At 48.1% G+C, this 23,267-nt stretch overlaps 7 protein-coding genes across 7 annotated transcripts; 4 read left to right on the top strand and 3 right to left on the bottom strand. All coding sequences in view use genetic code 12, as the record gives it.

Annotated features, from left to right (window-relative positions):
- Window positions 1-36: 36 nt before the first annotated feature.
- On the bottom strand, window positions 37-3,534 carry LODBEIA_P58260 (uncharacterized protein; the record flags this gene model as incomplete). Its single annotated transcript, XM_066976201.1, has 1 exon — window positions 37-3,534. One exon carries the CDS (start codon window positions 3,532-3,534, stop codon window positions 37-39), a length of 3,498 nt encoding a protein of 1,165 aa, XP_066832764.1.
- A 273-nt stretch (window positions 3,535-3,807) lies between these two features.
- Window positions 3,808-4,617, top strand: LODBEIA_P58270 (uncharacterized protein; the record flags this gene model as incomplete). The annotated part of the gene is made up of 1 exon (XM_066976202.1): window positions 3,808-4,617. The coding sequence occupies one exon, from the start codon at window positions 3,808-3,810 to the stop codon at window positions 4,615-4,617; it is 810 nt and encodes a 269-aa protein (XP_066832765.1).
- A 324-nt stretch (window positions 4,618-4,941) lies between these two features.
- Window positions 4,942-7,365, top strand: LODBEIA_P58280 (uncharacterized protein; the record flags this gene model as incomplete). The annotated part of the gene is made up of 1 exon (XM_066976203.1): window positions 4,942-7,365. One exon carries the CDS (start codon window positions 4,942-4,944, stop codon window positions 7,363-7,365), a length of 2,424 nt encoding a protein of 807 aa, XP_066832766.1.
- Window positions 7,366-12,438: 5,073 nt separating this feature from the next.
- Window positions 12,439-14,388, top strand: LODBEIA_P58290 (uncharacterized protein; the record flags this gene model as incomplete). Its single annotated transcript, XM_066976204.1, has 1 exon — window positions 12,439-14,388. The coding sequence occupies one exon, from the start codon at window positions 12,439-12,441 to the stop codon at window positions 14,386-14,388; it is 1,950 nt and encodes a 649-aa protein (XP_066832767.1).
- Window positions 14,389-14,878: 490 nt separating this feature from the next.
- LODBEIA_P58300 (uncharacterized protein) lies at window positions 14,879-15,955 on the top strand (the record flags this gene model as incomplete). Its single annotated transcript, XM_066976206.1, has 1 exon — window positions 14,879-15,955. One exon carries the CDS (start codon window positions 14,879-14,881, stop codon window positions 15,953-15,955), a length of 1,077 nt encoding a protein of 358 aa, XP_066832768.1.
- Window positions 15,956-16,078: 123 nt separating this feature from the next.
- Window positions 16,079-18,268, bottom strand: LODBEIA_P58310 (uncharacterized protein; the record flags this gene model as incomplete). Its single annotated transcript, XM_066976207.1, has 1 exon — window positions 16,079-18,268. The coding sequence occupies one exon, from the start codon at window positions 18,266-18,268 to the stop codon at window positions 16,079-16,081; it is 2,190 nt and encodes a 729-aa protein (XP_066832769.1).
- Window positions 18,269-18,989: 721 nt separating this feature from the next.
- Window positions 18,990-21,989, bottom strand: LODBEIA_P58320 (uncharacterized protein; the record flags this gene model as incomplete). Its single annotated transcript, XM_066976208.1, has 1 exon — window positions 18,990-21,989. One exon carries the CDS (start codon window positions 21,987-21,989, stop codon window positions 18,990-18,992), a length of 3,000 nt encoding a protein of 999 aa, XP_066832770.1.
- Window positions 21,990-23,267: the final 1,278 nt, after the last annotated feature.

A 23,267-nucleotide genomic window follows, 5' to 3' on the forward strand; every position in this document is an offset into this window, starting at 1 on the left:
AAACAAAAAAAAAAAACTTGTGTTTAAATAATCTATCTATTTCGGTTCCACATTGTAACGCATCTTGATGCCCATGGCCGCCAACTCGCTATCCAAATATTTCAAAACAAAAGGTATGGCAACGGTGGTTGTGTTGTCGCCACCGACCCATTTCACGCCGTGGCCATCTTCCCAAATTTCTGAATCTTCAGCGTAACCTTGATACTTGTCCAACTTGACAGAACATCTTCTGCACCTCACAGTAGCCATTGATCCGATTCTGGGCACTGAAGTTTGCGTGGTCAAGATCGAGCCACATGTTCGGCACACCGCGGTCTGGGCATAGTCTGAACAGTTCAACAACCTATCTTGAAGCAAGAACGAAGTACCGTGGCCAATCAAGGCATCTCTCTCCATTTCACCAACACGGATACCTCCTGATCTCTTCCTACCCTTGACAGGCTGCATCGTCAATGAGTTCACCGGTCCGGTAGACCGCACTTGGAACTTGTCATTGACCATGTGTCTCAAACGTTGGTAGTAGACGCACCCGATATATATATCGCATCTCAACTCTTCACCCGTGGCACCAGAATACATGGGCTCGTTACCGTGGAAATTGTAACCAGCTTTCAACAACTGGTCACCAAAGTAATCGGCGGGTGTATCCGACTCGCTGAACTTCCAAGGCGTCGAATCCTGCGCGATACCATGCAAAGCACCAGCTTTTCCAGCGAGCGACTCCACAAACATACCAATCGTCATACGCGAGGGGAACGCGTGCGGGTTGATGATGACGTCGGGCTGCATGCCGCTTTCGGTGAATGGCATATCGATCTGGGGCCACTTACGCGAAAGCACACCCTTTTGCCCGTGTCTCGAGGAGAACTTGTCTCCAATCTGCGGCTGTCTCGTGATTCTGTACTTGATGGTGAGCTGCTGACCCTCGCTGTTGCCAGCGTCATCGCCTAGCAACTTGACTTCTTCAATGTATGCCGGTTCCGAAGAGTGGTAGGTCTTGACCTTGGTCTTGCCCAAGGTGTCGTCGAAATAGGCAACAATGGGATCACCTTCCTCAACCTTGACTCCAATCAAGGGCAACCCGTCGTCATCCAATTTCTCTTTCCATGCCTCTGGCCACTCGTCGTCTCCAAACCCAAAGTGCTGGAAAATCGGATCGCCTCTTCTCCTCGACTGGCCAAGGTCCACTTTTTCCACTTTGTAAACGGTACCGTAGCCAAAGCCTCTTTCATCTGCCGACTTGTTGATGATCATCGCGTCATCCATATCGTATCCGGTGTACGAAATGACAGCAACAACAGCATTCATACCGTTGGGGAAGTTGTCCATTCCATACTCATCGTAGAGATTCGCCTTGACAATGGGTGTTTGCCCCGTTTGCAATCGGTAGAGCTTGTTATCTGAACGGTGCACCAACGCGGTACCGGGCGTACCCATAGTTTGCTTTCCCATTTGACACTGGTACATGTTTCTTGGCGACTGGTTGAAATCGGAAAATGGCGTGAGATTAGCCAAGATGGAAAGGATATTTGTTGGTGAGAATTCCACGTGGGAGTGGACATTGTTTTCAATCTCTTCGGGAGTCACGGCCACGTTCATGTAAACTTGCTCAAATGGACCAACAATATCTTCCTTGTCCAACGGCAAGTACTTGACGGGTCGCATCATACGCGAGTGGCCGCCAAAGAGGTATAATCCAGGGTATTGACCTTTTGTAGATGGAGGAACGTATCCAATCTCCAAGTCCAATGGGATGCCATGGGTTCCTTCAACTTTCCAAAACCTCAAGGTATCAGCAATGATTCTACCTTGTTCATGTGTGGTCCACCCGACGATTCTACCGTCCAATTGAACGCAGCACAAGTTGGGTCCTGCCGCGTATGCATTTGCGGGCGAGACTCCTAACTGGGTCAAGGCATGGGGAACCTGCGAAACGTCCGAGGCGGTGGTGGAAATGATGCACTTGTGAGATAGATGGTTCAATAACCCACATGGAGACCCATCCGGAGTGTGCACGGGACATAAAAACCCCCAAGATTCAGGCAACAACTTACGCACCGTTGTGGTTTTCAACTCGGCAAAGAAAGCACCTCTATGGACCATTCGGAAATGGGAGATGAAACGGTGGAAATTGATCTTCTCAGCGACAACCGTGTAACCAGAGACTTGTTGCAAGTCGAGACCCGACTGCGACACCAAGTTACCCGTGGATAAAAAGTACTGCATCTTTTGTCCAATGTTTTCATTGATCCTGGTAAACACCCTCGTTATGTACTTGCGGTCTTCGAAATTGACGCCCACGCCTCGGTTGATATCTGATTGCACTTGCAATTTGAAATTTTGCAAGTACTCGTCGATTTTCTCCTTGATGATCATCCCGTACAAAAACCCACCAAGTAGGATCTCCTGGTGCTGAGTGGCATCTGGATTATCAGGAGCGCTCTCGCCGGCAACTAGCGAGTACAATTTCCTAATCATAAACAATAGCATTCTGAATTTGTCTTCGTTGTTGTTGCCCAAGTGCACCAACACGATCCTTTGCAAAAGCTCCTTGCCAACGTCGATATCTGAAACGTCGGGGGTAGCTCCAAACACAACTCTAAACTTGTCACCCAAGTAGGCCAACGTTTCCTGCTGCGAGTTAAGGTTGTACGACTTGAAAGTCCTCAACAACAATTCAAGACGATCCGTCAAGAATGAGTTGTTAATGTCGTGTCCAACAATGCCATCGAAAATCTCTCTGTCGTTGGTTTCAACGAGTGCTTTCAAAATCATCATCACGGGAACCAAGTATTCATTCTTTTTCCACGAAAACCTAAACGTGACATTACCATCATTCAAGTAGTGCAAGACGTTGGTTTGCGAGGTCTGGTCGGGACGAACAGATCTTATTTGGATACCGAACTTGGAGTACGCTGCGCCTCTATTGGCAAAAGATGGACGTATGATGGCCATGGGGTGGTTTCTTCTCTGCACAATCAACATCCGGATCAACTTTTCGATACCATTGACGATAAAGTAGCCTCCCAATTCATCGCTCTCCTCCTTGGCGTTAACGAGCTGGTCAGGGGACAATTTTTCCAAATGGCACCTGGTGGTTTTCAACATGATGGGGATCTGGCCAGCTTCTCTGATTTCATTCTGCTGCTCCCCGTCATTGACACTCCAGGCCACGTTGAGCATAAGTCTAGCTCTGTAAGTAGTCATTCTCTCTCTACATTCGCTGGGGAACGTCTTTCTGTTGACTGTTAATTTATCGCTGGCGGCAACGCCTGGTTTAGCGAGTGAAACCGACTCTACCCAGATCTTGAGCTTGTTGCCCAACCTGTCTTCGCTGTTGGAGTCAAACACGGTCTTGGCCCCGATATCCTTGACGGCAATGTTCAATAGTCCGCCCTCTGGGCCTTCGGTCAAAGCGTTGAAGGAGCCAATATGGGGCGCAACGGCGTTCTGCAACAACGGGAACGCCGATTTGTCCTTTGGTGGGTTTTGGAACCGCTCCTCCCGTTCTAGTGTTTTAAAGTCAGCCTGCATCGTGTGGGACCTAAGAGGGAGTGGACGGACTGGATAAGAGTGAAAACTCTCTCTGAAGTATAGGAAATGAAGGAAGGAAGGAAGGAAGATGCTTGGGAATGGGAATCGGGTTGAAAAATCAGAGATGAGCTCCAGTGCGCAAAAATCTCCATAAAAAAAAAATCAACCAATCAACCAACCAACCAACCAACCAAGAGGCCAACAAAAAGGCCAAACTCCAGTCGGTTAGGAAAGCGAAAACCCAAGTCGTGTTACTCGGCTGTACCATTGCTGATGGCCAATTCCAAATATGAATACGTCAAGGCGTTTGAAAGAGAAAACTATTTGTTGCCCGAGACCTACATAGTCATTCGAGTCGATGGCAAGGGGTTCCACAAGTTTTCGCAGCACTACAACTTTGCCAAACCAAACGACTTGCAAGCATTGCAAGTGATGAATGCTGCGGCGTTGGAAATAATGAAAAGATACAGCGACGTCCAGTTGGCGTATGGGGATTCGGACGAGTACAGCTTTCTACTTCGGCGGAAATGCGACTTGTACGAGCGACGCGAGATGAAGTTGTGCACGCTCTTTGCCAGCTTGATGGCGACTTTCTACACATTGTTCTGGAACAAAGCACATCCCGAGCGGCCGATTGAGTTGGAGCAAGTGCCGACGTTTGACGCCAGAGCCGTGTCATACCCCAGTTTCGAAATAGTGCGAGACTACTTTAGTTGGCGTCAAGTGGACTGCCATATTAACAATTTGTACAACACCACCTTCTGGGGCTTGGTTAAGAAGGGAATGACGCCACAGGAAGCGGAGCAGAGACTACTGGGTACAGTGTCGTCGGATAAAAATGAGATTCTATTCAAGGACTGCGGCGTGAACTACAACAATGAGCCTGAAATTTACAAGAAAGGCACGATACTAGTGCGTGAGTTTGACGAGTACAAGCTGGAAGCAACACCCGTAACAGCAGTAAGCTCTCGGCAGAGGCAGAAGCAAGACAAGCTAAGAAGGAAAGCAAGAATCGAGAAAGTACATGTAGATATCATAAATAACAATCCGTGGTGGGATGCTCGACCGTGGTTACGAGAATAAAAGTCACGTGCGCAATATTAGTCACGTGTGCGCTTACAGTCACGTGCGCTATGTCGTGACGCATTTTTGATTCCGCGACACTCTAAATAGTCACGTGTGTGATATCAGTCACGTGAGGGTTTAAGTCACGTGTGTAATATTAGTCACGTGAAAGTATAAGTCACGTGCGCTATGTCGTGACGCATAATCTTTTTCTGATTCCGCGACACTCCTCTTATCGTCATCGTCATTGTCTCTGACTCGAATCTGACACACCAAAATTTTTCTCCTTCGTAGTCTGTTCAAACCCCCCCCCTTCAGCACCATCAACAATTTATCCAAGCCATGTCCTTACCAGAGGATGACGAGTTGATCCAACTCTTTGACAAAGTAGGTTTTGAGGATAAAAAGTCCAGGGAAATTGCCAAAAACAAAAAAGTTGCCCGTCTCTTGCAAAAAATTCTTTCTCAGTCAGATGCCTCTGGCTATGACGATAAGAAACTCGCATTGTTGCACCAATTGGCCGTTACTGAAAACAAGCAGGGCTCAGAGATAGCTCATATTGGGTATTTGATCAACGGTATCAACAAGGGTGAAATCAAGACAAACTTGCAAATCACAGAGGGGGCAAAATACTTGCAAGCGCATGATAAGCCAACCATTGAAGAGTTCAACGATGCCACGGGGGTAGGCGTGGAATTGTCCGAGAATGACGTGAGAAGAGAGATTGACAGTTATCTAACATCGATTAAGGGCGACGTGGAAACGAAGCGATACTCGATTCTCTCGAAAGTCATGGCGGACGTCAAGGCTCAACCGTCGTTGAAATGGGCGCCACCCAACTTGTTCAAGCCAATTTTGGATGAGTTATTTTTGGCAAGAATAGGCCCCAAGGATGAACGGGACTTGATAAAGAAAAAGAAGGAGAAAAAGCCAACCGCTGATCCCAGCAGCAGCATCAGCAGCAGCAGCAAGAAAAGCAAGACTGAAGAGCCAGAAGAGAGATCGATGTTTTCTGAAGGTTTTCTTGGAGACTTGCACAAGCCGGGCGAGGAGCCGCAAAAGTACCCCGAGTTGTTGCAGGCGCATCGTGACTTTATCCAGGGAAGAGTGTATACCCGGTTCCCACCGGAGCCCAACGGGTTTCTCCACATTGGACACTCGAAAGCCATCATGGTCAACTTTGGATACGCCCAGTTCAACGAGGGCAAGTGCTATTTAAGATTTGACGACACCAACCCCGAGGCCGAAGAAGAAAAGTATTTCAACTCCATCAAGGAGATGGTCTCGTGGTTAGGGTACAAGCCATGGAAAGTGACCTATTCTTCGGACTATTTCGACGAGTTGTACGCGTTAGCAGTTGAGCTAATCAAAGCAGACAAGGCCTACATTTGCCATTGTACCGCCGACGAGGTCAAACTCAGCAGGGGCCAACGCGAGGACGGGACCTTGGGTGGGGAAAGATTTGCTTGTAAACACAGGGCACAACCGGTTGAGCACAATTTGCAGGAGTTTGAAAAGATGAAGAATGGCAAATACGCCGTTGGTGAAGCCACTTTGCGCATGAAGCAGGACTTGAACAACCCTTCGCCTCAGATGTGGGATTTGGTCGCTTACCGGGTCTTGAACAAGCCTCACCACCGCACGGGGGACAGATGGAAGATATACCCCACTTATGACTTTACCCATTGTTTAGTTGATTCTTTGGAGAACATCACCCATTCCTTGTGCACTACTGAGTTTTTCCTATCTCGTGAAAGCTACGAATGGTTGTGTGACGCATTGCATGTATATAGACCGGCGCAAAGAGAGTACGGGCGGTTGAACTTGACGGGGACCATCATGTCGAAGAGGAAAATCGCCAAATTGGTGAATGAAGGTTATGTTCGAGGCTGGGACGATCCTAGACTTTACACGTTGGAAGGTATCAAGAGACGAGGCGTGCCGCCGGGGGCCATCTTGTCTTTTATCAACACGTTGGGTGTTACAACATCGACCACCAACATCCAGACTGCTCGATTTGAAAGTGCCGTGCGCACGTATTTGGACCAGACCACGCCGCGACTTTTCCTCATCTTGAACCCCGTCGAGGTGCACATTGACAACTTAGGGGATGGCGATGAATTCTGGGTGGAGATCCCGTATAAGCCCGGTACTGACGTCAACAACTTGGGCCAGCGCAAGATCAAATTCACCAACAAGATCTACATTGACCGCGCCGACGTGAGGGATGTCGCCGCCGACAAGGAATTTTACCGATTGGCTCCAGGGCAACCCGTGGGGTTGATGAAGGTTCCCTTCAACATCAGCTTCAAATCTATGGAACACGTGGATGGCAAGACTATTGTGCATGTAAACTACGATAACGACGCCGGTGTTCCTTTGAAAAAACCAAAGACTTATATTCAATGGGTGCCAGTTAACGATTGTATCCATGTCAAGGAAGTGAGAATTTATAACCAATTGTTCAAGTCTGAGAACCCTGCCGCGCATCCCGATGGGTATTTGAAAGACATCAACGATGCTAGTGAGGAGGTGTTGCATAACGCCGTGATTGAGTCCAATTTCCATGAAATTGTCAAGAAGTCACCTATGAATTTGGAGATTCCTGGGTCTCAGTTTAATATCAAGGAAAGCGAGGGCAACAACACCATTCGGTTCCAAGCTTTGAGAGAGGGTTACTTCTGTGTGGATAAAGACTCGGGCAAGAGTGACAAAGAGGTGATTTTGAACAGGATCGTTACCTTGAAAGAAGACGCCAATAAGTAGACATCTAATACATAAACATTGATCAACAATCTCTAACGAAAGAATGAACTCAAGACGGTTTCTCTATGGATGTTAGTTGTTCATAAGGGCAAAAAAAAATTTCATGAAATTTTGCACCCAAACGGAACCCAAAAGAGAAAAAATGAAAAATTTCGCAACATCACCTCAACCCAACAACTCCAACGTTACATCAAACCATAAAAGAAAAACCATAAAATAAAGTTCATGTAACACCCTCGTAAAGCCCAAAACTCTGTCCGAGTTTTAAAATCTCGCGAACATTTTGCACCCCCCTAGCTCTTAACCTCTAGCCCACGAGAGTCTCAAATCACGCAAGGGGCTGGGGTCGGGTAGAGAGAAAGAGCACAGAACAAGGCTTTAAATTGGGTTGATACATGGAGAGAATCAGGTGATTGGCCAAACTACCTCTCGCGACGAACTCAAAGGGGGGGGGGGGGGGGGAGGATCTCACGTTATCTGAGACAAGGGATCAAATGGACCAACGCTTCAAACAGGACATCAAACAATAAAAAACACTTTCGAAAAGAAGAAGAAAAGAAGAACGTAGATCCTTAATTTTTTTTTTTTAAAATGTTGGGTGAGCTGCGAAGCTTAAAATGTTGATTGAGTTGGAAAGGAGGTTAAGTTTTGGGATTCTTCATTATACGTTTCGTACTTCGTAGATGCTAAACTAATTTGCAAATTAGATGAGTTTTGCAATTTTTGGAAGAGGGGAACAAACCGTGTAATTAGTGGAAATGCCCCCCAAAATAGCCCCAGTTAGCCGCGTTTAGCTCTAGCATCTAGAAGGTTGAAATCGGCACCAGGACTGGTGTAGTGATTGGTCACTGAGGCCATGAGAGAACGAGGTCCCTCTTTGGCACTGCCATCAAGAGTTTTTCAAACCTTGGAGACACGCGTCAAGGTGAAACAAACTTTGTCTTGACGCCCGAGACGAGGACAGGTTTGATCATCTCCAATCAACGGCACGTACCAAGTCGAACGTACCGTCACCTGCAAATTAGATAAATCGTACGAATTTTTACTGCCGAAGGGTCCGCGTTCGCCAAACAACAAAAACCACCCCCCCCCCCCCCCCCCATCTCCATCACCACCACCTAGAACCTCGAATCTAGCTGAGCCACACGGGCCGCATAGCAACAAACACCAACCTTTGTCACCCTCACGACTCAAGCTCGTCGTATATACCGCCGACCTCGCTGAACCCCAACCCTCGAGAAGGGGGGGGGGGCTGCAACATGGAATTTTTTTTTATGCTTAATTTTTTGAAAAAGACGCGTTGCAAGTAACCGCAACAGCATAATTCCACACTCCACGCTCCACGCAAGCATCCTTTTCTAGCCAGTATATTGGGGATCGACGTCCATGTGGGGTGAGGGTTAGTCCCGGCCACGTCAAATACTCGCAGCACCAACCAAGCTTCAAGACATCGAGAAACATCAGATGTTTTTGGAAAATTTCAGGTCGTGGCCATGGGTTTCGTCTTGAACAGAACGAATGATGGCTGCCAGCACCCGACACCCGACACATTTTCGAAACTCGAGCCCCCTAGGTTAAGTTGGGTGTGGTGGTTGTGAACGCGATCTACAGCGATAGACCAGCGAACAAACCCCAAACAATTGAAGATCTGCAAACCTTTTTTTTTTTTTGGTTTTTTCTTGAAGTTTAGAGTTGAAGCACTCCCGTCGCTAAAATTTTGCCGGAGGTGCCGGTTGGGGCGCAATTACGGAGCTCGAGAGGGGTCGCTGGGGCGTTGCTTCAAAGAGACTGCTCTGAGGTGGGTCTGTTGGCGACCAAAAGTTTGAACAGAGCAGCTCGCCTGCAGCTCGTCAATAGCCCAGCAGAAAATAATGGGCATATCTGCGATGGGACGTTTCAAGGCAGGTTCACCCAACCACGTCTCGAGATTTGGGAAGGATTTTCATTTCAAGAGGCGACGGGGCTTTTGCACTCACAAAACCCCAGTGCCCCAGTACCCCAGAAGCACAAACCTTGAACTATTTGGGGGACGGTCGACCCCCCCTTCCCCCCCAAATTTTTCACCGAAATCGCCATCACAATCAGCAAGATGACTGCATTGGGAAAAGAAAGGATGTATGCACCGCCTGCAAAAGCCAGCATTACACCCCATCTCCTGCTCTGCCTTGCTCGCCTCTTGATGCTGCTCCCCTCCTCCCCATCTCACTCCCCTCCTCCTTTTAACTCAACAAAACCCATAGCCAAGCACTCAAAAAGACAAAAACCGATGATCAGACAAGGCAAAAACCTTAATTGATGAAACCTCGACATCCCGTAACTTTAAACCCCTCGAGCAAGATATACACACCTGCTGGTAAAAAAAAATAATCTTCGTCCACCATCGCGGTATCGTTACCAGTATCAATTTTTCAATTTTTCAATTTTTTTTTTCCAATAGATTGCTACATGATGTAGCGTGAGCTAAAATCTACGAACATGCAAAACACGCTATAAGATACACTTTTCTCCCTACAGATCTAAACCAGACAATAGCGTAGAGAAAACTCAAACTTCAGAGAACAAGGGGGTGGGAAATAGAAACTAGACTAAGCTTATTTTAGGCTGGGTTCGAGCTGAACTCCGTCCCTCGCACATCGCGTCCATGGCTCATCTCTCTCTCTTTGTTTTTTTTTGCAGCCGCTGGCGAAATTTTTTTTTTTTTTCAAGATGCAATCACCTGTAGAATACTATGGGGGATGCCCCATGGGGGAAGGAGGAGGGGATTTCTTCGGGTATAGGTGATACCTGTATGGTTGCTTTCAGGTCTAGACCCCAGGGACTTGATAAAAAAAAAAAGGAAAATAAAAATTTGGAACTCTCAAGAGCTTTTGGGGGGGGGGGGGGGAGGGGAAACAGCAGGAGCGGGCTTGAGGTCGTAATAATATGCCAAGTCGAATCCAAGCTAGCGTTGCGATTGGCTAGAGTTCGCGGGGTATGCTGCTTCGTGCGTCACCCGTACTCGTCTCCTGGCGGAGATGGAGCTGCAGGTGTTATTTTCTTCCTCCATCGGGCGAATTCTAGCTGAATGTGCCCCACATACCCTATATACCCTCAGCACTCTAAGCAATGTGGGTCTAACGAGCGGAACTTTCCCTGTCGAGCAGCAAAGATCGCTTAGAGGTAAAGCATGTGTCCGATCTCGAGACTAGAGGAACTTGGATCAGCGGGCACTGGCGATCTCCGGCTCAACCCAACAAACGTGCATTATCTTGATCCTGCTCTAGTTCTAGAGCTTTTCCTTCTTCTCCGGCCCCGAGGAATCAAACAGGATGGTGCATGAACAAGTGCATACGAGAAGTCAAACGAGTGACTTTTTCGTATGCAAAAGCGGGAACCTGCTTCGAAGGACGCATAATCTGACGAAACCCCTAGCCCAACACAAGCTAGCCAGTAAGCATTGCAAGTAGCCTGCCAGCTGGGGAGGGTTCAGCAACAGAAGAACAGAATTATGCAACCTTGCATCGACATATGAAGTAAATGCAAGCGCAGGTAAACCAGCGCACTATAGTGTGAATAGAGAAAAATTGCTATATTATCTAGATGCACCACCACCACAAACCAAGCACAGGGTGTAACTTCTGTATAACCCAAAGTACGCTCCAGTGGCCTTTAGCAGACTGCAATAGAGTTGTGCCGGCTCGGCAAACACGCTCGAGGGACTGGGGGGGGGGGAAGAGAGCGATCCATCCCGACTAATTTGCCACTTCAAATCCGTGATGTTTTTCCCGGCCCAATAAGTCGGGGGGAGACCTCGAGAAATCAAGAAAATCGCCTCTCGCATCGCGTATGAGCTCTGGTGTGAAACTCTGGTGTGGAACTCTGGTGCGAAACCCACTCGCGACTCGGATCCACCATCTCCGTGGAACCAAGGTGCAACTACGCAGAGGCCAAGAGCATGGCGTGGGCCCCCACCTTGGCACCCAAATCCAAGTCAAGAACGAACAAAAAAAAAAAAAAGCTTCGATTTGAGAGATAAGGCGGTCCTTGGTATCCCGTAAGCGTCTCGTGATGTGATGGTTGGTGAAATAATAGCAGTACCAAGAATCTTGCGGATGACATGGCGGACTCCGCATGGATTATAATACGAGTCAGATTGATCTCACGGAGGGCACCTGTCTTGCGTACCGAAACCGGACGGCGATGAGATGGAAATAACCAAGAAAGAACTACAAAATGGCGCACTTATAATACACGGAGTGTCGTAGTTTAGGTTTGCCTATAAAATTTGAAACTAGATAAGGCGAACGAGGGGGGGGGGGCGAGACTTGTTGGGAACCCCAATCCCTTGGGAACTACTCTCCAAAACACCTTGAAATACTACCACCCCTTGGCTCCTGAACTCGTTGGGTCTCTTTTCCCTCCTGTGTATTGAAGGAGATTGGCCCTTTGGTCGTATTGGAGACTGAAGATTGGAGATAGCGTCACGTGACACACCCCAACACACCTAGAACGCACAGCGGGGAATAAAAATAGGGGGTGTACATTGGATCGTTGGGGAGGCTTAGTTAGCACGCGTCACGTGCCGTCTTTTCTTTTTCCCACAGGAGGTCACCTCTTTACGCAGCCAAAGGCGGGTCTCTATGGGTCTCCTTAACTATGTAGCTCCTTAACTATGTAGCTCCTTAACTATGGGCGTATATATATAAAGGCAACCACCCACCACATTAGAAAAAAATTTGACAACCAAAATTTTACAACCAAATTGGAGGCCAACCACACATACAAGAGCCACTTTCAACAGAGCAAAGCACATATACGGGGCATTCTTGGGACAAGCACAGGGTTTGAAGCTTTCATACCCATCCACAATTCACCACAGCAATCCCCCATATTTGTCTTTTGTTTCTGTTTTTCCTGGAGCTTGTAAAGGTCAGGGTCAAGATCGAACCATCTGGAAGAATCTGGCGCCACTTTTTTTATTACAACCAAAATAAGGGTACGAGAAACTACTAGAGTCAAGGGATAGACGTTTTCAAGAAAAGGCTGCAAATTTTGCAAACGAGTCTCAACTTTTTTTTCCCACAATAAGAAGGAATGACCACGGTGATAACAACTGAGGAGGCAATGGACAGCCGGCCCATGATTTCCACTTGCACCTCGGCCTCGGCCTCGTCGTCGTCGTCGTTGTCCTCGTCGCCTCTAAGCTATACGATAAGCCCTCCTTCCACAGTGAGCTCGTCTCCCATACTATTCTACCCCCACCACTCGTCGGCTTCTCCAACGATATCTTCGAGCGACTCGGTCGACACCATCAAATCAAGCACATCTACCATAAAAGTGACCCAGACGCCACCGCCACCATCTCAACAACAACCCCTTCAAGAACCACTTCAAGGACCGGCTCAGGGCTACAATGTGCCCATACTGATAACGGCACCCGCGCCGACAAAGCCCCCGGCTGTGAAGAAGTTCAACATCCCCAACTACTATGTGCCCCCGAAAGGCTACGTCAACACCAGAACAAGCTCACCCTCGACCCTGAGCGAGTCGTCGCAACTCTCGCTCACCAGCAACATGCCCCAGCCCCAACCACCAGCAGCAGCAGCAGCACCGCCCAAGTTGTTGCGCAAAAAGTCGGGTGAACTAGTCAAGTCGTCGTTGAAGTTGCCATTGTTGCTCCAACGCTCGCTCTCGTCGCCAAACGTGGTGAATAGCAGAATTGACGACGGCATTGACTCGCCCCGCAAGAGCGTTCGCTTTGCCACACGGCTCATCAATGTCAAGATGTTCAACGGGTTGGAGTCGCCAGCAACGGTGAGCTCGAGAACCAGTCCCTGCGAGTCGCCATTACCGGAAGAGTACAACAATTTTGGCAGTGCCACTGCACGAAACAGCAGGAAATTGCACGATGTCGAGGAGTATTTGGATAGTGTCGTGGAGACCAACTCGAGAAGAGGTTACTTTGACTGGAACTGGTCTTCCTCGGAAGAGGAAGAGGAGGGAGAAGATGACGACGAACAAAAGAATAAGGCTACAGAGTACAGGCTTTTGAAACACAATATCCCCAAACCATTTGAAACGAGAACATCTCCCCAAGTGTGGCTTCAATCGGCATATCTTTTGAAATTGCAATCAAAAACTTTTCTCTGCGGGTTCATTCAGGTGCAGAATTTGGCGTTTGAGAAGGTGTTGATGTTGAAGATGTCGCTTGACAATTGGCAAAACTCGTTCAACTTTGGGGGCAAGTCCATTATCTCGTATGTAAAGAGCTTCACCAATACCCCGGACATTGGCATTGACGAGTTTAAATTTATGATCAACTTGAAGGACATTCAAGACATGGCGGTGTTGACCAGCGACAAAAGACGCTTGAATGACAAGAAGATGAATATATCGATGTGTTTAAAGTACGAAGTTGGCGGAAACACCTACTGGGCAAACAACAGCAACCGCAACTACAACTTTGAAATTGTCCAAGCACCCAAGATTGTTTCGATTGCACCACCCGTGGTGGCGAGACTGGATATCAGACGCTCGAAATCTGCTGGCCCTCCAACCACCGAATTGCCATTTGCCGAGGTTTGCTCAAAGTTGGAGCAATTAAACTCAAACCACTCATTGTCTACTTTTTCCAACATGAACCGATTCTCCATCTCAAACAACTTTAGCGACTCTGGAAGAGCAAGACCCGGGTTGCAAAAGGCCTACTCTCTGTCAGACATTACCTCGTCAACCACAACAACCACCTCATCTGGCCACCGTTACTCGAATCGCCAGAGGTCCAAAATCGAGCAAACCCCAGCACTTGCATCCACTGGATCCTTTGCCGGTTTAAGCTATGCAGATTTAATCAACAATTTTTGTTTTGCCAACACGACAGCCACAACAACCTCGACACCAGTGGCGAACACATCCGACAGCTCATCCCTAAAAAGATGCTCATCCATAAGCAGCACTGGCAGCTGCTCACCTGTGCACAACAACAGCACAGCTTCAACCTTGCATTTACTAAGTGACAATCATCACTCACTGATCCACACATAGCCCTTTTTTTTTTGTTTTCAATTCATTCATTTAAAAAGCAAATAAAGAGCACACTCTTAATTACATTCATTTACATTCATCTACATACATTCATACATTCATTTTAAACATTTTGTAACTTGGCATAAAGACATCAATCTAATCATTTGTTTTTTTTTTTTCAATTCTGAGTCACTTCAAGTTTTAAGTCACACATACATATATAGATTTCTGTTAATATATAAATCCCATTAATCATTGAATCTGACTCGTGAAGGAGTTTCTTGAAACACAGCTTGAAGGCTCCCAAACCCGCATTCTTGACCTATCTCGTACCCTTCCTCTCATCAACCTCGCCAGCTTAGTATCCTCTGCTTGAATCTCAAATCTTGAAGTGTCTTGATCAACCTCTCTGAAGGATCACGAAGCTTCGCGAAATTTGAAAAAAAAAAAAGAAGAATCTCCACCAACGCGTCTTTTTCACCACCATCACCAAACCACGAACCACCAGATGACAACATACGAAGAAGAGAAACTCCACCACACGCCATGGGTAGAGAAGTACCGTCCGCGCAACTTAGACGACGTGGCCTCGCAAGACCACGCCATCCGCGTCCTCAAGAAGCAAACCGCTACGCAGAACTTGCCCCACATGCTCTTCTACGGCCCGCCCGGCACCGGCAAGACGTCAACCATCCTCGCCCTCGCAAAACAACTCTTTGGGCCCCGATTGTACAAATCACGCGTGTTGGAATTGAACGCCAGTGACGAGCGCGGGATCTCCATCGTGCGTCAGAAAATCAAGAACTTTGCCAAGCTAAGCGTGAGCAACGCCACCGCCGATGATTTAGCCCACTATCCGTGTCCACCGTACAAGATCATCATTTTGGACGAGGCGGACTCGATGACTAACGACGCGCAGAGCGCGTTACGGAGAACGATGGAGACGTACGCGAGCATCACGCGCTTCGCGTTGGTGTGCAACTACATCACGCGCATCATCGACCCCTTGGCTTCGCGGTGCTCCAAGTTCAGATTCAAGTTGTTGAACGAGGAGAACTCGTTGAACCGGTTAAAGTATATCGCGGCGGAAGAACAGTTGCATTTGGACACGGCCCTGGGCACGGATGCCGTGTTGAGCGAGGTGTTGAAGATCAGTAACGGCGATTTGAGAAAGGCAATTACCTTCTTGCAGAGTGCTTCGAAATTGAGCACGAGTTTGAAATTGGATGGTGATAACGTGGACAATAGAGATGGTGGTGACGTTGGGGTGATTACCAAGGAATCGATCCGGGAAACCGCTGGCATCTTGCCCGATGCGTTGATAGCCGAGTTGGTCGAGACGATAAAGAGCCATAACAACGTTAAGCTCATCGCCATGGTCAACGACATCATCTTGAGCGGTTGGAGCGCACAACAACTAATTGACCAACTACATGAATATTTGATCTTGGACGACTCTATAAACTCGCTAACCAAAAATCAAATTGCTTTACTGTTGTTCGATACGGATAAGAAACTAAACTACGGTACCGATGAACATATCCAATTGCTCAATTTGGTTCTCCAAGTTTCTAAAGTTGTATAGCATGGAGAAAATATATACATATACATATATATATATCAATTCGTAAAAGAAAAGAAAAAAAAAAAGGTTAACAAAGCAAAAATCTCAATCATCAAAAGGCCTCCTCTCTCCTCTCGATCCGTGTTACAGCTGTTGCTTTGGTTGTTGTTGTTGTTGTTGTTGTTGTTGCTGTTGACGTTGAATTTCAAACTGTTGTTGCTGCTGGTCGAAATTTGGCGGCCGCTGTGGGAAATGAGAAGGATGCTGTTGTTGTTGTTGCTGATGCGGAGGCATCATTGCGTTTGGAGGATTTCCAAATTGCGGAGGGAACCCCATCCGCACCATGCCCGGGGGAAATCCCGGTGGCAAAGGTCGATTCCCCTGCATGAAATTGGGAGGAGCTTGGCGTTGTGGACCATGAGGTGGCGGCCCAAATCCATTGGGGAACATTCCCGGCGGAGGCGGTGGTGGCGGAGGCATGCCACCTGGACCCATGGGGAACTGCTGCTGTCCACGAGGCTGGCCTTGCAAATGAGCGGGAATAGAGTTTTCTCCACGATTGCTACCTCCACCTCCACCTTGAGCCGCGCGTTGCTGCTCAGGCGGGGTCTGTTGCTGATATTGGTTGTTTTGACCAAGCATCGATGGGTCAAACCCAGGTGGGAACCCGCGCACTGGCTGCTGTTGTGGTTGGTGTTGGTGTGGCGGGGTCATCCAGAATGGAAATCGCAGTTGATCTTGAGGGGGCGGTTGAGGGTACTGTGGAGGCGGCATGAACTGTTGCTGTTGCTGTGGTTGCTGTGGTCCACCAGTTTGATTCTCTTGTGGGTTTTCTCCCTGATCTGGTCGGTTCCTCAACTGATCAAACGGTGTGTTGGGCTTGTCGTCAGCATCCACTTGAGAAGCACTTGGCGATGCTTGTTGCTCCTTTTTCTTCAACAAAGAAAGGAAGAAGTTATCATTTGAGGAGTGAAGTGAGCTCTGGGAAGACTTGTGGTCGTGCAACAACGGAGGTGTGCCCCCGCTCCCTTCCTCGCCAATTTGAACAGGTGGAGCCTTAGCCTGAGCCTGAGCCTGGGTTTGAGCCCCGCCGCCAAAGAATTTCGAGAATCCCGGAGGTGGGCCCAGAACACCTTTCTTGACCTGAGGAGATGGCACTTCTGCCAGCTGTTGCTGCTGTGGTTGTGATTGTTGCAGTTCTTGTGGTTGTGATTGTGGTTGTTGCGGTTGTTGCGGTTGCTGTTGCTGTTGCGGTTGCGGTTTAGGCTGTTGGAAGAACGAAGTAAACCTCGAGGACCTGCTATTAGCTCCTGCTCCAGAACCAGCACCAGCACCACCCCCTGTCGTAGCCCCCGCGCCTTTCTCTTCATCATCCACAACCTTGGCATCCTCCTCCTCCTTAGGCTTGATAAAGGAAAAGAAATTGTCAACTTCATTGCCTGCGTTAACAGCAGCATTTTCGTCGTCAGCCAACTTCAGCTGCTCGACTTCCTCATCGATAACCTCGCCATTGCGTCTTCTCTCTTCTAATCTCATTTGGTACTTCCATTTTTCAAAATCCTGAACTGACCGTCCCATATTGAGCATCGACATATGCGCCGAATCATCTTTAGAGCCCCTGTAAAGTCCACCTTCGCCGCCATCTCCATCGGCATTATCCCACTCGGGCAAACCGTCGTCGCCCGTTTCCCCCAACAACTCCGTGATGCGCTCGCTGCTCAAAGAGTCCAACTCCTGCGCCTTGTTGAACCCATGGCGCACACCGTGGACGCCGCTACTCGTCTTGGCATCGTTCTTGCCCCGCTCCCAAGTCTCATGCAGATGTCTCTTGTACTTCTTGCCTCTAAACCCGGCTTCCACACCACCTCCGCCACCGCCGCCATTCCTTGTACCACCACCAACGCTACCCATATCTCTCCCAGATTTAAGTCTCCAGAAATTCGCATCGGGCAATTTGTCGCCCACATCCACCGCCTCAACCACATCCCGCAACTTCATCAAGTCATTAATAGTATAAATGAGATCCTGGCCCTGTTTCTTAGGAGGCACACAGTTCAAAACGTCGTCAAGCGCCAGAGCCAGAGCCAGAGCCAGAGCCAGAGCCGGAGCGCCGCCGCCGGCGGTCTCCTCGCGCGGCTCCGGCGTCGACTCCCTCGCCGCGTGCGCCATGGCACTATCCAATAGCTTGCTCAACGCATTGCCGGGGTCCAAATGCGATGACGACGACGACGACGCGGTGCGTGCCTTGGCGCGCGCCGTCGTGGGCACATCCTTATCCGATATGCTGACTATCGACGGATCCACCAACAACGGATTGGAGTTGTTGGTCGACATGATTACTCAAATGAAAAAAGCAGTTTTTGGGTAATCTCTCTCCAACTATCTGAACCGTTGAAACCCACCGGCAGTATATGTAGATAAATATAACTAAGTGTATATATGTTCTTTTTTTTTCGCTTTTCCTTGCTTGCCACTAGACTCTGCGGGATACCTCTAAAAAAAAGAAGTGAAGCTAATGCAATGCAGCAGGTACCAAGTCGTCTCTCTCAAGGATTGTTCTTGATGCCTAGTATCTATGTGTGCTGTGTGTGGTGTCTTCTGGTGGTTGAAAACGCTTGAAAACTGCTGCCTTCTCCTCACCGGGTGGTTTTTTTTACTCCTTGGTGTTGGTGATAATTCAACGAAAGCGAAACAGGTAGCGTTGCGCTGAAGGGCCTACATGGAGGGGGGCAAGAACGCCGTGAGGACAGAACAAGAGAAGGAGCCCTGGGTTCGGTTCTCAAGGGTAGGGTTCGGGCAGTTGAGGACGTCATCTTGCGTAGAGACACGGCAAGGTACAGAGAAGGAGGGGTTTAAACCCTGTTTCAGCTCGCTTTTTTAGCTCTCTTTTAGCTTCATGTTCTTTGCGGAAACTCCAGACAGTTGGGCAACCGTTCTTCCTTGGGATCTTGCTTTCTTTGAAAAAGGACCTTGATAAGAATACAAATTATTGAAAATGCAATGAAAAAAAACAGTAGTAATACAGTCGGTTTTGTCTGTTGGGAAAAGGGCCCCTCTATTTGTCGACAAAGGGTATGTTCAATCGGTAAATCTCGCGGCTCATGATAAACCAGTCAATCTCTCGTAAGTAGCAGGTGCCGTCGTGGTACGCGTCAGCTCCATCCTGTTTCTTCTTCTCGGCCTTGACCGTTTCTTCCCATTTGAACATTTCGTACATGAACCGCAAGTGAGGCTGGATGATGATGTTCAACCTCCTCACACGGACATACAAGTAGGCCTGCGGTAAGCTCACCTGGAGCCGTTTCACGGCCTCGGCTATGACCACGGTTGCACTGCGACTCACGCCTACTCGGCAGTGCACAAGGATCTTGGTGTTGCCGTCTTCTTCGCGTGCTGCGTCGATAAACTCCAAGATGCGAGGGAGTTGGTTCGACAATTCGTCTTTGCCGTCGTCTTCAAGGTTACTGAGCTTCATAACGGTGTCAACCGTGGTGTTCCAGTGGAGTTTGCGACGAGCACGAGGGATGATGCTGTAGATTTCGATATTTCGGCCTTGATTTTCGTCTAGCACAATCTCGTTGTACTTGCGGAACTTGTATCCGTTGAGCCAGGGCAAGTCCTCGCCCACTGAGATGATCTTTTTGATGCCTAGTTTGTTCAACAAGGGCAAGCACAGTGCATGTGGCTTTGATCCAAGGTACAAATAAGGCAAGATTTTCGACGGAATCAGTCCTTCCACTTCTTTAACCCAGTCGCCACCAAATATCCTCTCTTCCTCTTCTTCGTCGTCATTGTCGTTACCAGCGTCATTGCCATTTCCATCTTCTTCACTCAAACCAGACGAGTCATCAGAATCCTCCTCATTAGCAATAAAGCCAAACCTTGTTGTGGTTTCAATCGCGTTGGGCAGTCGCGTCAAGAGTATCTCGTTAATCATCATGGGTGAGATATACTCCAACTCACCCCATTCCATATTCGTCTTGACTTTCGGACTGTAACGCCTCAACAATGGCTCCAATTTTCGAAGAATAACGGAATCGCTGCTGAAAATGTAGAATGGGCGCCCAAACTCCAAATGCAACGTGAGTAGAGCCTCGTCTAATGGTATATCCATGGAATACATAATGTAGCACAACACCAACAATGCAGACTCGGTGTAGCCATCGGAACAATAGATGAGCGCGCCAAGGCCCTTATCCGATCTCGAAGACAGATACAAGTAGATCAACTTGCACGTGTTGACAATCGACTGGAGATTCTCTCTCTTGCAGTCGCCAATGCCCAATGAGCCCAGAGGAGGGAATTGGAGATGATGCCAATCACCATGGTCGTCATTCTCGTGAGACGATATGCTGTACTGGAATAGGAGCTGGGCAAGTTCATTCAAGTCTGGAAAGGGAGCCTCAAGGGTACACTGGATAAACAACTTGTAGTTTGATTTTGGTTGCGGTAGTTTTTCAAAAAGTTCCTTCGGCAGCTGATACTTGTGATGGATAAGGGAGTTGAGAGGATCGTTATGCAAGTTGTTTTTGGCGCCCTCCTGAACGTCAACTTTTTTCCCTTCTCGAAGGTAGCGGATCATTATATGGTGGTCCCAAACGTTGCCCACCCACACGTTTTGGCAAATCTTGGTGGCAGTCGACATCATCATGGTTTCGAATTTTTCGTTAATTTGGAAGTTGTTGTCATAAAGAAGGGATGTGTCTCTGTTGATGAATTGCAAGTTGGCAAAAGGCAATCTGGCCTTGATAAAGAATGAATTCAATGGGGCAGTCTCACTCGACCAAGGCGACTCTATCGCCTCATACAATTCGTCTAGTGGATCATCAAGCACATAGATTTTTCTTTGTTCTCCTTCTTCCTCCTCTCCTTTTCCTTCCCCATTCTTCTCCAACTTTTGCGCTAGCCAAAGAACTCGAGCGATGGAGTCCATCTGCTCACGCGAGGTTCCGTACACGACAAAGTCGGAGCACGTGGACAATTTGGCGATTTGGATTTGGAAATTTCGAAGCGAAATGCCCCTGTCCGGGTCGAGGTTAAGGAAAACGGGCAAGACATTTAGCTTGATGCAGTCTTGCACCAATAGTTCGGCCATTTCCTCACCTTCAGCGATTGAGCAGACAATTTTCCTGACTTCGGACCGGGGCACGTCGATTCTCTGTAGAATATCTGTAAGTTGCACCGTGTTGCGTAGTTGCACCGGTATAGTCTCGTCGCTAACACACATCAAGAAACTGATGTTTTTCGGTTTTGAGATATCAAAGTCCATAAAATATTCATCATGCGAACCCAATTTTCGTTGCAGCTGTTGTTGTTGTTGAAGTAGAAAAAAAGACTTCTGAGCGAAATTGTCCGGATGTAGTCCATGCAACCAAGGAAACATATGCAAAGCGTTGGGTAGTGGCTTATTGAAGTAATCGGTAAACAACTCTCGCAACTGATTCAAGGTGATGTTTTCAAAATCAAAGCGAGAATGACTTTCCAATGGCTTATTGGTCACCATATTGAGTTTGGCGGTTTTATACCCGATTCCATCACAGACGTCGCAGGGGTCCTTTTCCACCACTTTCTCTGATAACAGCTCGGTGGTGCCAAGAGTCGTTGAGGCATCGTTGAAACTCTTTAGCCTTGCTCGAAACCGATCCCGTTCATATAACAAGTCATTGGACGACGAAGAAGACCTCTTTTCCGCTTTGCTGGAGCATTGCAATGTAGAGACGGAGCACGCGACTGGAGACTTGGCATGCGAACCCAGGGGTAAAGTTCGATTTACCTCGGGGTGTGGGTGGTAGTGCGGATCCTGTACTGGTGGGTTTTGCAAACTGTGCGGCTGTAGTTTACTATGGTGCTCTCGTAAACCTGGATCTGGGGTATGCGCCTGCTTTACCAAAGTCGATGCCACGGGAGCACTAGCCACTGGCGACATGTGGCTATTTGACGGAGATGGCGACCTTGAATGAGGCGATGATATATTGGCATGAAACGAAGCGGACAGACCAACGGCAACCGGCGTTGCAAGCTCTGTATTATGCGAAGCAGTCGATGCAAGTGTCATGGCTAATAGATGAATTTCTGTCGTTTTTTTTTTGTTCTTTTATTGTTGTCTTCTTCTTGTTTAAAGTCCGTATCTAATTATAAGTCAAGTGTCTTGTCAGAGCTGAGATCTTGTGAACAATCTCCAAGATCTAGGGCAGTTGTATAGCGCAAGCTCCTGGGAAAGATCAGCAAAATCAACCGGTGTTGTTGTTGTTGAAAACAACCAAGATCCCACCAGATTGGTCTCAAACTCGCGGGGTTTTCTAATCTAAAAGATCTATTGTTCTGTACGATAAAAGCAAACGCTCAAATTGCGGGTTTTCTCTAGCAAAAGCCGTCCCTTTCTTCTCCTTCTCCTTCTCCTTCTGCTGCTGCTGGTGCCGCTTCTGCTTCCTCAACCTTTGTTCAAACGAAATGCAGACACGTGGACGGTCGTAGCAACTAGTCAAAGCTTGCTCTCTTTTCGATATATCTAAGATAGCCTCCCCTACCTTGTTGTAGCATGCAAGCTGATAAGAAAGCCAACCAAAGTGGCATCTATTGATTCGATTTGACTTGACTCCCCAATTGATGGCTTTATCTCCTTAACACGAGGGGTGCTACCAGTTGCGCCATTTTCGCCTCTTTACACGACCCTGTTGATTTTACAACCACCACCCGCCACCACAGCATCCACAACGTACGAATGGCAACAACGGCAATAGCAGCTGGACCAACGTCTCGTCGAGCCAAGTGGGGCGTCGTGGTGGTGCCGTGGAGTACGCTGTCCTGTTCTCCGAGTTTTTTTTTGAAAAAAACTTGAAAATTCAGACGGCAGCCAGGCACAGGGATAAGCGGTTTTTGTTTTATGCATCGAACCCTCTGGAACATCCAAAGCCACCCACAGCTTCAAAACAAGAGCAAAGCGCTGTTTTTCTTTGGTCATTTCGTTATGTTAGTTCTGTTCTCCGCCCCGAGTTGGCTAATATCTAAGAAGAAAACGTGCTTTTTGCAACAAATTGAATCGTTGACGTTACCCGGGGATGTAGGGCCTCTGAAGCCGATTTACTCTCTGCAGACGAAACTTGTTCTTTCCCTAGCTTCATTCGTAGAGGCTGAATGCAAGAATTGAAGAATTTGCTATTACTATTACTACTACAACAATATATGAACGAAATGCATGGCCATAACCTTGGGAGCCCGCAGCCGTAGGCTGCGGGTATAAGATTAAACAGCCTTGGCCTCGGGCGACAACTGCCTACCCGGTTGGCCCCTGTTTGCTCGGCCCCTCTACCCGGTTGCCCCCCCCCCCCCCCCC

Source organism: Lodderomyces beijingensis (assembly GCF_963989305.1).
Source record: "Lodderomyces beijingensis strain CBS 14171 genome assembly, chromosome: 8".
NCBI classification, from domain to species: Eukaryota; Fungi; Ascomycota; class Pichiomycetes; order Serinales; family Debaryomycetaceae; genus Lodderomyces; species Lodderomyces beijingensis.